Below are 14496 nucleotides of genomic sequence, written 5' to 3'. Positions count from 1 at the left end.
AATTAAAAATTCTAATTATATATCAACTGATCAATCTTATATTTTGAATCGGCATATTTATCTGCAATTAGTTTTTATATTGACTAGAAGTGCGATAAATTTAAATATCTCATTCCACAACTGCGTAGATATAATCGATAGTTTGTTTTACGTCGTTGGAGAACCTGCGTAGTACCTGTTGATTTTTTTCTTAAAACCTTTTGTGGAAAGTGTCAGGTAAAGTGGCCAATTTCATAGCGCTGTCATTAAATTAGAAATTGTGTTCCATTCTATCCATTTTCATTTATATGTAATTCGTTTCGTCAAATTTAATAAGACTGGACACCTTAATATTTCAACAATTATTTAATCAGATGTATAAAATCATCTTAATGATACTAAAGCAACAACTTAACACTTGTTGATTTATAGATGCTACTTTTAAGCATTATCACAGCATTAAGTATTGCTATGCAGAATGATTACAGGGACATAAGTTTCGTAATTTTACAGCCTAACACAAGGGAGACAATCAACTACTTTAAAAGGAAATTATTAATATATTAAGTGTCATTATATTTTAATCAATTTATATGTTTATATTTATATAGACGTTATGTAACAAGATAACATATTTATCTTAGTGGACGTTTATGTATACATTTTCAAATACAATTAAATCCCCGAAACAAAAAGAAAGTCAAATAATTGTTACCATATGTCAAAGAAGTAAGTTTATTTTATTGAATATATAATATGTTCTACATAAGTTCATAAGCTCTAATTAAAAATTAGTTTCTCTTACATGTTGAAATATCATGTGATTTTTAGTTTATGATAGAAATAATATCTGAATAATAAAGATTAAATAAAAGATTACCGTAGAATGTTGTTAAAAGTTGAAAAGAAATAAATAATAAGATTTAAACAGATTGTATAAAATCATATAAGGAAGGATATTCAGTTTAAAATCTTATGAAATAGAGAATTCATTTTTTAGTTAAATTATGTCAACAAATTATCCATACGTATACCAGATATGTTTAGGTATGTCGCTTATTTATTTTAAAAGCTTTTTATTTCCTATTAACTTTATATACTTATGTTTAGTATCTCGCTTAATTCATTTCTTACAAGATGTTCATGACAGTTCAAAATTTTAATGAAATGCTTACAAAATTATTTCCAGACATGGAGCAAATTACAGAACCGCGCGTTAGTCTGGAGGGTTTCAGACCGCTCATCATTGCAATGGAAATCGTTGGAGCAATACTGATAATTCTAGTTGCAGTTTGGTGTGGCAGTTATAGAGGTGGTTTTGCTTGGAATTCTAATCCAACGTTAGAATTCAATTGGCATCCTCTTTTAATGGTTATTGGATTCGTATTTCTATATGCCAATGGTATGTTTAACGATTTAAGGAAACTTTTAAGAACATTGAATTAACTTTTTTTTTTATTTTACTTAATATTACCTTCAATCTTGTTAGGTATGTTAATATATAGGACACAGAGAAATACTCGGAAACGAAGATTGAAGCTAATTCACGCAGGCATAATGATATTAATTGTTGCATTAGTTGTAATTTCTCTTGTGGCTGTGTTTGACAGCCACAACTTGCAATCGAAACCAATTCCAAACATGTACAGTCTTCATAGTTGGATTGGGCTCACTAGCGTAATTTTATTTTGCTGCCAGGTATAAATGTCATTAACTCTTTATTTAATTTTATCCATATATAATCGTTCAATAATCGCGAAATACATATATTTTAATATTTTAGTGGCTTGCTGGATTTCTATCTTTCCTGTATCCGGGATTACAACTTCCATTACGGGCTTCTTACATGCCAATTCATGTATACTTTGGAATCGCAGGATTCGTTGGTGTAATTGCTTCCTGTCTTTTAGGCCTCAATGAAAAAGCATTTTTTGCTCTAGGGTAAGTATAAACTTATGACACAATAACGTATGAGTCACCCTTTCATTTATTATAATACGTAATTTCAGAAATAATTATCCAAATCTTGTAGACGAAGCAATATTAATTAATGTAATCGGACTTATGTTAATCCTTTTTGGTGGATTAGCGGTTTATTTGGTATCACAAGAACGTTACAAACGTTTACCTAGAGCAGAAGACGAAGCACTAGTTGGTGGCAGAGCACAATGAACGATTATGGTATATAAAAAAGCTTATTCTTGGCTTTCCAACATATAGACAAATTCCTAGTTATACTTTCATAATAATTATAATGTCAGTTCTCGAAATATTCCGATTCGTTTGTGTATCTTGTTTCTATGATCGACTTTCATGATCTTCGATTAAAGATGAAACTGTTAGCTGTCGTTTATCTCTTTTTTATCCTCGGTTAGGACTAACTAGTTCAAAATCATTTAGTATCTATGTTAAATCATATCTAACTATTTTACTATTTCATATTTTATACTATTTTTAAATCTTTTGTACAGTTTTTATTGGTTGTTAGTTGAATTAGATAAATAAAACTTTATATATATTATGTAATAATAGTTTCAGAAATTTAAGATTTTTCCATCTCCGCGCTTTCGTTGATACAACAGAGCTGTGATCTTTAAGTTGTATTTAAAATAAAAAAATGGTGGATATTTCGTTCGTGGATTATGATGGATTTTTCGTTCAATATTGCGTCTCGTAAAATGTAATCTCATCAGTATGTTCAATCATTTTAGATAAAACATATTTTATCTAACATATTTTCTAATAATTAAAATATACTACCATAAATGGTTGTAATATAAAGTATTGTGAATATTATATTGTTTTAATATATTTATATGTATATGCGTATATATGTGTGAATATTGAACTTGTATTCGTCTATCAATCAATTGTACATTATGATGGTTGACAGAAATGTATTTATTCAGAAAAGTATATATAAAAAGAATATACATCTTCCAAGCATAATTATGACTTACACTTTACTTTTTATCATATTTATAACCGAATAAAACAAAACAAATATTATTTCTAAATGTTTCCTTTATCATTTATCGAATATGTCAATTATTTTAAATATTAATATTGAGATTCATCATTTTTATGTTATTATTCATTCCAATCATTTAATATCAATACTTAATTCCAGTCCTTATTGACGGAATAATTTAGAAATCGAATTATGTAGTTAATTTCATTAATAATAATGGCAACGGAAAATTTTGATTATTCCTATGTTTGCTTCTGCTTACTGTTTATTCGAACAGAGTTATCATACGCAGTAAAACCTTATCCTTCATGCTTTCATATACGTACATAACATGATTTTTAGATTACATACTCGTAAGTGTGAGTATCATGGACATAACGTCCGTTTATGCATATCATAATACAATCATATCGTCGTATGTATGTCGTGTACGTACACAGATTACAGGTCTGGTAACTCCCGTGGTGGGATCAAGCCTTAATGAACGGCAAATATTTTCCAATTTGCTCGCTAAGCATTAGACCGTCGCAATCACGATCATCCGTGATCGTAGCTCCCCTCCTCCCGCCCTCAAAGGATCCTGCTAAAGAGAAGAAGACGTTTTGAAACGTGGATCGTGGTTTCATTTTTCTTTTTATTGGAATACAAGTTTTAGATTTTAGACTAGCATATGTCCATAAGCCATATTAAAAGGCCGCCGCCGCCGCCGCCGCCGTGACGACAGAAATATATCAATTCAACATGCCATGGACTTGTGCTGTGCCGAATTGTAGGACAAATAAAGATAAACGTAATGAAAAAGTATCTGTTTTCATAGTGAAAAATGAAAATTTTGGTGCAAAATGGGCAGCATTAATTCCCGGAATAGAACGTTTGCGAACGGGTCAGCGAATATGTGAAAAACATTTTGAAGAACGTTACATAATTAGAGAATATATCAAGTACGATAATAATGGGAAAATTATAGCTCAGGTAAAATCATTTGATTTATCCATTAAAATTATTTTCTAATTCCTTAGTCATTATTCCTAATAATGACAAAATCTTTTATTATTGTATGATACTTATTTTCAAATATTTGTTAGGTACCATTAAAACGTACGCGTTTACGACCAGGAGCTGTACCTACAATATTTGATGGATATCCATTGCAATCTCGATCGAGATCAAGAAGCCCACAACAAGACGTACAAGATGTAATAAGACACACAATGAGGAAATACGCCAGATTTTATACAGACCATACATATGCAGTACAAGAACGTAAGTTTTGACATTTTATTTTGTAATTCATTCATTTCAGGTCATATATTTTTTTCTGCGATTCTTGCACGCTAGAAACTATTCACTAAAATATTTGTATTTAAATTCATCTTGTTGGGAAGTTCTGTAAAAATAAGATCTATTTATGAACATGCTTTGTTCAAGATGTATTTATTTACAAGTAAACGTAAAATATAGAATATATATTTACACACACACACACACACATATTTATAAATAATTTATGTTTAAGCAGCAAAATGTTCAAAGTCAACAGCTAAAGAGGAAGTAACCGCAAGTAGTACAACAAAGTGTTCCGAGTCAACGATTAGGGAACAAGAAGTGATTGCAAGTAATAGAGCAAAATATTCAAAGTCAACAATTAAAGAAGAAGAAGAAGAAGAAGAAGAAGAAGAAGAAGAAGAAGAAGAAGAAGAAGAAGAAGTAAGTGCAAGTAGTACAATAAAGTGTCCAAGGTCAACAACTACAGAAGAAGGAGTAAGTGCAAGCAGTACAGCAAAATATTCAAATTCAGTAACTAAAGAAAAAGAAGCAAACATAAGTACGGTAGTATTGGAGAAACATCAAAATGAAGTTCAGGAAATATTACAGCTTAAGTCAATAAAGCAGGATGAATTTGTGAACAATGACATAGAACGATACGTACATCAAAATAATGAATGTTTTGCTATTGTCTCTCTGGACCTTGATAGCAGTGTTCCTTCTCATTGTAAGTATCTAATATTTTTTAATATAAAATACAACGGTTGATGGAAATGTTAATACTTCGTTAAATATTAATAATAACTTGTTGAAATCTGGTTACCCTGTATAATTATGACTGTTACCTTTATTGTATTGATACATTATTCCAGAAGTTTATTCCAAACATATTGTTATAGTTTTCATAATGATTCTAAGTATCTATTTAATCTTAATAAATTTCAAAACATTCAAAAATATCTATATGTCGCCTGATGCTTGTTTATAAAAAATTTATATTTGAAATTTGGACTTTTATACTGTTTTCTCTATTTTATGTCAACAGATTCTATTAATTCAAGTATAATGTCTTCTGTGAAATCGGATGTAAATATTGATTGTTCTATAAACAATAACATGCAACCTGAATCATTTGTGACAGTTACCAAAGCAGAAGATAACTTGAAAATGCTTCATTTTACAAGTTCTGGGTTTCCATTTACTACAGTAATGTTTGACTCTATCGGTTTTAACTTTGAATCTCAACGTAAGTATGATAAATTTGTTTTGAAAATAATCGATAACTTTTTACAATTATTTATAATTGTTAAAATTAAAATATCCACGATTATTAAAAATTTGTTGGAAAAAATAGTTTAAATCAGAAAAATATACACTTTATCTTTTTTGCTTAGAGTAGTATTTGTTAATTATTCTTTCTTAAAGAAATTTCGTTAGTACATTTTTCTATCAAATGTCTAGATTAAGTATAAAAAGTTAATTATAATTTTTTTTTACGACAGAAGACGATACTTTTGAGAATAATGCACCTTTGAAAATACCGAAACCATGGATCGTCGGCAATTCTAAAGTTGGCGATGAAGAAGCTCTCTTATTTACATATGCTATAAGAGTGAATGATTGCGGAAAAGAAAAGCATATTTTTGCAAAATCTGTTTTAGTCACAGGTTCTAGAAAAATAACTTACGAAATATACATGACACCCGTTGATGTAATAGCTGCAAAACTTCCACGAATATTAACTAAAATCACTATGATACCAGAAATTTTGAAAAAATTTAAAGATTTACGCACATGTAAAGGAATAACGTCCACTGGTTTAGATACAATCCGTGCAAACACTGCTCTAAAAAATTGTATTGGTACGGATTGGCGTCATGCAGACTGCTCTATATTATCTATCATGAGTGAAAGATGTAATTCATGTAAAAAATATTCTAACACCTTATCACAAAAGATTAGAAGAATGAAAAAAAGAACGGTTATTAAACGAGTCACAACTTCTTTGAACCCATTTGATGAAATGAAATTGAAGACTATGCGAGAAAAAATCAAATATAAAGATGCTAGGGTTAATCGAATGAAAGATAAGCTGAAGCGTACTACAGACCTGATCGTAAATCAACAGAAGAAAGCATGTATGATATGTATGACAGATAGTGACTTGGATAAAATTTCAAAAAATCAAAAATTAGTTATCCAAGAAATAATTTCGGCTGCGAAAACAAAGGATCCAAAAGGCCGCCGTTACACAGATGAGTTTATAATGATGTGTATGCTAATGAATATCAAATCTCAGAGTTACTACGAATTCTTGAGGAAGAACGAGATCATTCCATTGCCTTGTGCAAGGACCATTCGAGATTATATGTCTCAAGTGGGTACAAAGCGTGGATTTGATGAAAAATTTGTTAAGCTATTAAAAGAATCACAGTGTTCCGACCCTCGATGAGATCAATTCGAAGAAGTCTATTGCTGTGAATCCAGAGACGTTGACTTACATGAGCTTAACAGACTTTGACGACCTGATGACACTTCGAAGTTCAAATATCAGGTACTTGGCAACCCAAGGTCTTGTGTTACAGTACCAGTCCTTAACAAATAAATATACTCAACCAATCGCTGGTTTTGCTTTAAAACGTTCAGCTTGCGAAGAATACTTAGCTAAAATTGTTTTTAAAGCAACATATTTGTTAAAAAATGTTGGAGCTTTTATACATGATGTCATTGGAGACAGTGCTTTGACAAACAGAGGGATAACTAGGTACAACAGTAGCATAAATGAATTAAAAAAAAAACTGTTTCGTTCATCCGCAGATAATGAGAGAAAGATTTTCATGTTTTAATTAAATGTATTCAAGATAGGCTGAGTGAAGATTTGAAGAAATATAATTTTTTAAAAAAATTTAAAGATGTTTCTTTCATATTAATACCATTTCTTTACGACACGAATGTGCAACTATTTGTGAATATGATTTGTCGTATATTTTGTTGATAGATAGATCTCGTTATATATAATCAGCAATTTTCCAATAAAATATGCACATATAAATAGAGCCGCAATGAACATGACTGATAAATCTTTAACATTTAACATTTGCAAATACTGATTACAAAAAGAAACTCTGGTTGCCTATAAGATATAATGAAAAATATTATCTGAGAAGTTCATAGTCCGTATATATGCATTATTCTTATAATGCATGTTTGTATTTGAGATACGTTCAAATATGTTGCAGATATCTAAACATGTGTAAAAATAAATATGTAAATCTATGTCTCATTGTCGTGGAAACATAATTTGATGTTTTATATATGTATTAATTACGTAATTATACCATACTTACAGGCTATCTATGCAAACAACTTTTACAAAATGATATACGTGTAAGAAAGGTAAATCATGTACAGAAACACTGATCCATAGCAAGAATAATACTTCAGTTGCACAGTTAGTTGGCATGAAAACGAAAGGTTTGATTCGTGCAAATTTGCATTCTTTTATCATTTAATGAAGTACGTAAACGAATGTTTCTTAAAATACACATCAAACATAAAAATTTTTTATCTCTCAGCGGACAAAACATTGGATGTACTGGAAATATGTCTTTCTGTAAGTAGGTTCATTATTATGTCCAACTAAGAATGTGTCAATTTAGACATCAAAGAAACCAAAGAGGAAAAGGGTCAGTCATTCAAAGGAAAATGTTCAAACCAATGTATAAAGATATTTTTATATATAAACATTTAACGTTTAATAAATGTGATTTAATATAAGTATTTTTTGCATTTTTAATAAGTTTTATAAACTCTAAAATTCTATTATAATTTTGCCTGCTCAATAGAAGATTTAACAACATTGGAAAGTTTCAATCGTGAAAAGTATTATTTCAATAAAATGTTTTCGACAATATCATTCACATTACAGATAGTACATATAGGTGGTTATGCGATTTTTTAATGAATTAAAAAACAAAAACAAACTTATTTACCAATAGGTGCGTCAAATCTACATGGTATAAAAGTATTAAAAATATATTAGATTTCGAAATTGTAATTTTGTTAAATGTTTTTATTGGAAATAATATCTAATAATGGTTCATAAATAATATTTATTCAAATAACATTCTTCTGTACTAAATGAAATACTGTGTATTTACTTCTTTTATTTAAACAAATCATGAAAAATTTATAAAAAGTAATCTAGTCATTAACTAAGCACTACTCATGCCTATATATAACTAAATAAAAAAATAGAAAAAGTACAAAGAGAATGTTATCATTAAAAGATAAATCCCGAGGAAGTAGATTCCTTCTGATACATGTCGTTCTCATTAACCTACTAGATCGCAGCGCTCTATGGCTAGCGGCCGATTTCGCAAAGCACGCTTTATGACATTAAAAACCTTACCCCCACCGCAGGATTTGTCAGACATATCTGTATAAGTATACGACCCTAATCATAACGCATTGGGCGTAGTAATAAAAGTGGTAAGCCACCCTAGAGGACTAGCGTCCTCAAGCGTCAATTTTGACGAACATTGTGCGTTCAATGGTTAACCAAATCCCCGTGCCACAGGCCAAATATGAATTGTTAACAGACGTCCGACAGTAAGTTGCACTTTTTTTTATAGTTAGTTGTCTTTTAATTCCCTTATATTATATGCATGCATGCACGCGCGCGCGCGCTCGCGTGTGTGTGTGTGTGTATATGACACATAACTCCTATAACAATAATTTGGTTTTCATTTATTTCTTTCTTTCCAATGTGTATAATAAATCTCGTAATTTACATTTACAAATTGATATTAGTAATATATCATTTTCAATGATATCATATTAAGCATAATACATACTTATTCATAACACTGTTTAGATGCCTCCCCACTACCAGATTTATATATTACAATATAATATTATAAAATAGTATAGTTTAGATAATTACGCAGAAGAATATGCATGTATAATGTCAATACACATAAATTGAATAAATGATAATGATCAAAGTTCCATTTATAAGCACTTTATCTCTTAGATAATGTACAGTACCAAATTCCTTATTTCAAAAGTTACAATCGAATATATTGTTAGATACACATATCTGTAAAGTCAACTACTATTGTCAAATTTGGTAAAATTTGATTTAAAAATTTGTAAATATTATTTTTTACGGTATTGAAACTGCCATTTTTACTCCACTTAAATAATTCTTTCAATATATTTTTGTAAACCTAAACATTTATAAAAAAAGGTATATACCTATATCGTTATAGAAAGTGTAAAGTATAAACTTTGCTTGTTTTCATTGAATAATATAGTTATATTTATCTTATTTACATTCTCTATATTTACATTTTCCTATATAATATTAAATTTCTTTACAACATCTACTTTTATAGCTTTTTTTTTGTGTGTAATGAGTCATATGTGTGGGCATATATGTGTGAGTATATGTCAAAAGTTACAGGTGTGGTTATTGATTATCCTATATTTACTATGATACAAGAAGCCTTCATGGTTTAAAATGGTTAAAAATGCGCATAAAATAAATTTGAAATTTATGTTTCATGCAGCTCAAGCGTATAAAATTGAGAAATAAATTTGTTATAATGAATTATTAACTGTATTTACTGCACACATGTCTGATATTGTATGAAACATAAGCTTATCTGTATATATTATATATCAATGACTCAAATTTAGAAATTAATATAAATTTTCATATCCTTTTGTAGACCACGTTGGAGAACACAAGTTTTGTGCTTGGCATTAGTATCTTTGATACTTGGAGTTCTTTTCGTGACACGCGCGTGGTTGGGAATTGTTATCCTTCGCTCTCCAAGAGCGAAGACACTCGATACAGAAACACTAACAGACAATGCCAAGATTGCTACGTGGTTACGTCGGGCTCGGATGTACGCCGAGTCGACGAAGGAGAACCAGAATGCGGACAGGAACAACAGCATCAGTTCGCCACAACACTACAACACCAATTCCTCAGGGTACTTATATATTTATTGCCCAAAGTATATATGTCTCAAGAGAAAGTTTACGAACATCGTTATTATCATCAAGAATTAGTTATGAGAAAATAACATTTAAGTTATTGAAAAGAGCTTTCTTTCATAGGCAAATCATTGTCTGTTATTACACCATATCGAGCGACCTGAACACGTTCTGGGAGCTCAGTCCGTCGCACATTGACCCTGATCTTTGTACGCATATTATCGTGGGTTTTGCGGGCGTGGTGAACTGCAGCCTAGATTTGGGCAGTAATTCATCAATCTACAAGGAAGTTATCGCCTTGAAGAAATTGCAACCTCAATTAAGGGTCATGATCAGTGCTGGCGGCAGTAATGAGCTCCACTTAGGTTTTTCAGAAATGGTAAAAAATCATGCAAATAGAAAAAGGTAACTTTTGTTGTTTTTCATTTTAATTGTTCCGTTATAAAGAGCATTGAAAACGCTACATGTTCTCTTTTTTATAGATTTATACGGTCCGTTTTAAATGTGACAAAGACATTTGGTTTCGATGGACTCGACTTAGATTGGGAATTTCCTGCATGGCTTGGAGCTGATGAACGGGAAAAACTCCATTTCGTACAGTTATTAGAGGAATTACGAAGAGAATTTTACCGCGCTACAAAAACGTTGATTCTTTCTGTTGCAGTAGCTGCTCCACAAGCTATTGTTGATCAAAGCTATATGGTTGCAGAAATGGCAAAGTGAGCGAACATGTTTTTTGTAATATGAGCAATATTAGATAGCTGCGCTACTATTCGATAATGGCCAATAATAATTAGAGCTATTAAGATCATTTAAGAAAAAGTATTTCTTTATGTAACTATAAAATCAATTTTGTTTATTTATATTGTCGTAAATGTTTATATAAAATTTATCAAATTTTGTTATTATTTAGGTATGTAGATTTTGTGAACTTGATGTCATATGACTACCATTTTTATGTATGGTACTATCCAATTACCGGACTCAATGCACCGCTTTTCTCACATGCTGCTGAATCCGGTTATCTTTCCACTCTAAATGTTAATTATTCGGTTCATTATTGGCTTTCAAAAGGGATGCCAAGAGAAAAGTTAATTGTTGGGATTCCTACTTATGGCCACAACTATAGACTGGATAATCCGCAGAATCATGATTTACTCGCACCAGCAAATGGTTTCGGAGAATTGGGGAAGATGGGTTTCGTTTCTTATCCTACAGTTTGCGAGTTCCTTCAAAACGGCGCGAAGAGCGTTTTCAAACATGAAAGCAAGGTTCCCTATGCCTATAAAGACAGAGAATGGATCTCATATGACGATGTTACAAGTGTTTACTATAAGGCATGTACATATACTACTCTTACTTTCTAAACCCATTCGATAAAATTAACGATTTAAGACAAACGATTGTATTTTTTTTTAGAATTAAGATCGCTCAAGGACCAAACATATTCTAATTGCTATGTACTATGTTTTAGGCTGAATGGATCCGTAGGAATAATTTTGGAGGAGCAATGATATTATCCTTAAATGTTGATGATTGGAATAATACATGTAAATTCAATGAAAGCTTTCCTTTAACTCGTACTGTTAGCAAGATTCTCAGGTATCAAACCGATTAATCCATTTTCGTTTGTCACTTCTTTACATTCCAAACAGAGATATCGCATTCCTTGAAAAGTATTTGATCGATCAAATCGGAACTGCTGCTTCTTCTTAATTTCTTACAGTGTCATAAAGTATCGTTTGCTCTTAAAAGAAAACTTCTGTCTTTTTTCAAAATAATTTAATTGCATTTGCAATTGTTTGCATATCATAAAGTACAACTATAATTTTAATTCAAAGCTATTAAATTAAACATACACGTATTTATTTTATTTATTATTAAAACATAATATAATTCATTTATAAACATATAGGAAGAAATTAAAGATGAATAATAGAATATTTATTAGTCATATTTATTAGACAGTAATAGTCATATTTAAATCAAAATTCTTTAGAAACTTTTTTGATGATCGGATATGATACTGTATGGCCGAATCACTCATAGGTATACATTTTGTTATGAAATTCCAGAGTGCAAAAATATGTATATCCTGGGTTTTAACAGCAGTCACCCTCGTTTTCTACATTCCTAGGCCAGGTATTTGTATTTTTTAGGCTGATGCAATATTGATTTGCCTGTTAACTTCTATATCTTTTTCCAAACAATTCTTCAACGTCCGATAGCTATCACTATTTGTCAGACATCTGCATTGCACTTTTCTACACGTAGTCTTACTGGTCATACACAGCCCAATAATGATCTCCTCTTTTACCCCCGCCCCCCTCTCCCCTTGCTCTGCCCCATAGATCCATACAAAAGCAAAATGGTATCGGACCAACAACTGCTTTCGGTGACCTTTAACGCGCATCGTCGCTAACACATACGTACATGTATACGAAAGGAACATCAAGGAGGAAAATTACTTTCCTATCTAGCCTTGTACAAATTGTTACCAAATACACCCTATTAATTATAGTTAATAACAATTATTTACATTGTATTTATTCATTTCCATTTTACTTGTTTTGTTTGAAATATAATTTATTTTGAAATATAAATTTGTTTTCTTTTTAAGCATATATTAGTAGATATTAATCTAAAAACTTATGTTAAGGTAGGAAATAAAGAAACTAAATAGTACATTATTAGTTAATAATTTTGTGCGGATTCCGAGGATTAATATTTCAGTGATTTGGAAAGTTCAAATTTTGAAATTAATGATATTTAGTGATTATGTAAACTAAATCGTTCAACGTTACTACCTCGAAAGGAATTTTGTGATTTTTCAGTTAAAAGTTAGTATTATAATTTAAACGAACTTTCTAATAAACAAATAAGTGGTAGTTTATTGATTTAATATCACCTCTGGTAATTTTCGTCAAACTTTCATTGCGACGAAAACGTCTACCGATGCACACACATGTTGACCAAAAGAACTGGTTATTGTAAGATTTATGCTAGCTCCTTATCTTTTAAAAGCCAGCGTCTTGGAACTTTGACTTCAAAAAGTTAAAAGTATGAATTTCACGACTGTTCAAAGGCGTTAATATTCTTGAATAGATGTTGAATTTACTGTATTTACTCTTTTCGGTTTTTATTCTTTTTTATGTGTTACTTATCATTATAATAAACGTAACAAGTGTTTTAGAAGATGCCTTGTAACAGAAGTTGTTAAAAGAAATTAATTCGTGTTTTTAAATTTACAAATGTAAAGCAGCAACTTAAAGTATGTAATTAATTATCGTTTAAAATTATTAAATATGATTCCTCTATTACAGATATGTATTATCATGATAATTACTGTTAATTAAATGAAGTTGAATTTCAACATAATTTATAATATAGATATGTCGGGTTCGCATCATGATTAGGGGTTAGGGGCGTGTAACGAATCTTCATTTGGATTAGACATTGTTGTTATGCAATAGAGAAGATATTTACTAGTACAAATATGATTATTAGTACAAGTGTGGATATTACAGAATTGGCAAGTAACCGCGTTGATTAGACACTAACGACAATGGTATTAGGTTCGATAACGAATCCACGGTCAACGGGATAACAAATGTACTTTCTTCCAAAGTCTAATTTCTCGGACTCGATTTACTTGTCTACGATACTGGTATTACTAAACCAACTCTTTGTTAGAACGTAGAGTATTCACTGATCGTGAAGACGCTACGTAATTCGCTAATGAGACCTCACGAGAGAATGATCTTCCGTCACGATGCTGCTGCAGAGGAAAAACTATGATGGGATGTGTCAAAGGACACGAGATCATCGGATTCGTCGAGGAAAGCCTTCGTTCAGAAAGTGAGGGAGGGAACTGGACGTTGCTGTTAATTGGTTAATTTCTATATGTCGGTGGTCGAGGTGCTAGCAGGAAGCATCGTACGCGGGAAAAGCAGATTTCCCGTATCTTCCCGTGGTAGGTGATAGATTTAGGGGCTGCCAAGACTAAGACTATTTGTCAGTTCGAAGAACCTTAGCTAAATAAATCCTAAGATTTATAGCGGATCCTTAGGCTAGCTGAAAATATACTGTGAAGATGTATCGACATCTGGCAATGATCTTGTCCGAAGAATGGGGTCTTTGTGTAGCGAGCCACGGGACAGAAACCGTTGGTGGGTTTAATGTCGCGTGCCGCTACAATTATATCTTTTTAAGCAGAGCTATACGATTACTCCATACCTTTGTTAGGTAAAACGTTCATCCCGTGACCGCGGCTA

The 14496-nt window shown here is 31.0% G+C and overlaps 3 protein-coding genes and 1 long non-coding RNA gene across 6 annotated transcripts; 3 read left to right on the top strand and 1 right to left on the bottom strand.

Moving 5' to 3' along the window:
• Window positions 1–3: 3 nt before the first annotated feature.
• Window positions 4–2928, top strand: LOC117207241 (cytochrome b561-like). Of its 3 annotated transcripts, none has more exons than XM_033447453.1 (5): window positions 4–216; window positions 1169–1381; window positions 1469–1677; window positions 1763–1920; window positions 1989–2928. In XM_033447453.1, exons 2-5 carry the CDS (start codon window positions 1171–1173, stop codon window positions 2149–2151), a joined length of 741 nt encoding a protein of 246 aa, XP_033303344.1. In that variant the 5' UTR covers window positions 4–216; window positions 1169–1170; the 3' UTR covers window positions 2152–2928. The 3 variants fall into 3 exon arrangements, with proteins under 3 accessions (XP_033303344.1, XP_033303172.1, XP_033303258.1); XM_033447281.1 differs by lacking the exon at window positions 4–216 and adding an exon at window positions 240–708; XM_033447367.1 differs by lacking the exon at window positions 4–216 and adding an exon at window positions 822–1026.
• Window positions 1988–3441, bottom strand: LOC117207498. Its single transcript, XR_004487535.1, has 2 exons — window positions 3387–3441; window positions 1988–2107 (listed from the first exon to the last, which is right to left on the bottom strand). It is a non-coding gene; the product is annotated as an uncharacterized LOC117207498 (long non-coding RNA).
• A 104-nt stretch (window positions 3442–3545) lies between these two features.
• LOC117206719 lies at window positions 3546–6911 on the top strand. The gene is made up of 6 exons (XM_033446343.1): window positions 3546–3922; window positions 4036–4213; window positions 4467–4717; window positions 4826–4943; window positions 5262–5462; window positions 5719–6911. Exons 1-6 carry the CDS (start codon window positions 3692–3694, stop codon window positions 6666–6668), a joined length of 1929 nt encoding a protein of 642 aa, XP_033302234.1. The 5' UTR covers window positions 3546–3691; the 3' UTR covers window positions 6669–6911.
• A 1697-nt stretch (window positions 6912–8608) lies between these two features.
• Window positions 8609–12412, top strand: LOC117206909 (chitinase-3-like protein 2). Its single transcript, XM_033446648.1, has 6 exons — window positions 8609–8827; window positions 9952–10218; window positions 10346–10627; window positions 10705–10941; window positions 11136–11559; window positions 11697–12412. Exons 1-6 carry the CDS (start codon window positions 8769–8771, stop codon window positions 11838–11840), a joined length of 1413 nt encoding a protein of 470 aa, XP_033302539.1. The 5' UTR covers window positions 8609–8768; the 3' UTR covers window positions 11841–12412.
• The last annotated feature ends 2084 nt before the right edge of the window (window positions 12413–14496 follow it).

This window comes from Bombus bifarius, unplaced genomic scaffold (assembly GCF_011952205.1).
Source record: "Bombus bifarius isolate JDL3187 unplaced genomic scaffold, Bbif_JDL3187 scf7180000007964, whole genome shotgun sequence".
Taxonomy (NCBI): domain Eukaryota; kingdom Metazoa; phylum Arthropoda; class Insecta; order Hymenoptera; family Apidae; genus Bombus; species Bombus bifarius.
This window is presented reverse-complemented; position numbering and strand designations above follow the sequence as displayed.

Coding starts and splice junctions, on each gene's coding strand:
- LOC117207241 (XM_033447281.1), top strand. CDS start 633: ATGTATACATTTTCAAATACAATTAAATCCCCGAAACAAAAAGAAAGT. Junction 1,678..1,762: donor TAATTTTATTTTGCTGCCAG/GTATAAATGTCA, acceptor TTAATATTTTAG/TGGCTTGCTGGATTTCTATC. Junction 1,921..1,988: donor AAAGCATTTTTTGCTCTAGG/GTAAGTATAAAC, acceptor ACGTAATTTCAG/AAATAATTATCCAAATCTTG.
- LOC117206719 (XM_033446343.1), top strand. CDS start 3,692: ATGCCATGGACTTGTGCTGTGCCGAATTGTAGGACAAATAAAGATAAA. Junction 3,923..4,035: donor ATGGGAAAATTATAGCTCAG/GTAAAATCATTT, acceptor AATATTTGTTAG/GTACCATTAAAACGTACGCG. Junction 4,718..4,825: donor CTACAGAAGAAGGAGTAAGT/GCAAGCAGTACA, acceptor GAAATATTACAG/CTTAAGTCAATAAAGCAGGA.
- LOC117206909 (XM_033446648.1), top strand. CDS start 8,769: ATGGTTAACCAAATCCCCGTGCCACAGGCCAAATATGAATTGTTAACA. Junction 10,942..11,135: donor ATGGTTGCAGAAATGGCAAA/GTGAGCGAACAT, acceptor GTTATTATTTAG/GTATGTAGATTTTGTGAACT. Junction 11,560..11,696: donor TTACAAGTGTTTACTATAAG/GCATGTACATAT, acceptor ACTATGTTTTAG/GCTGAATGGATCCGTAGGAA.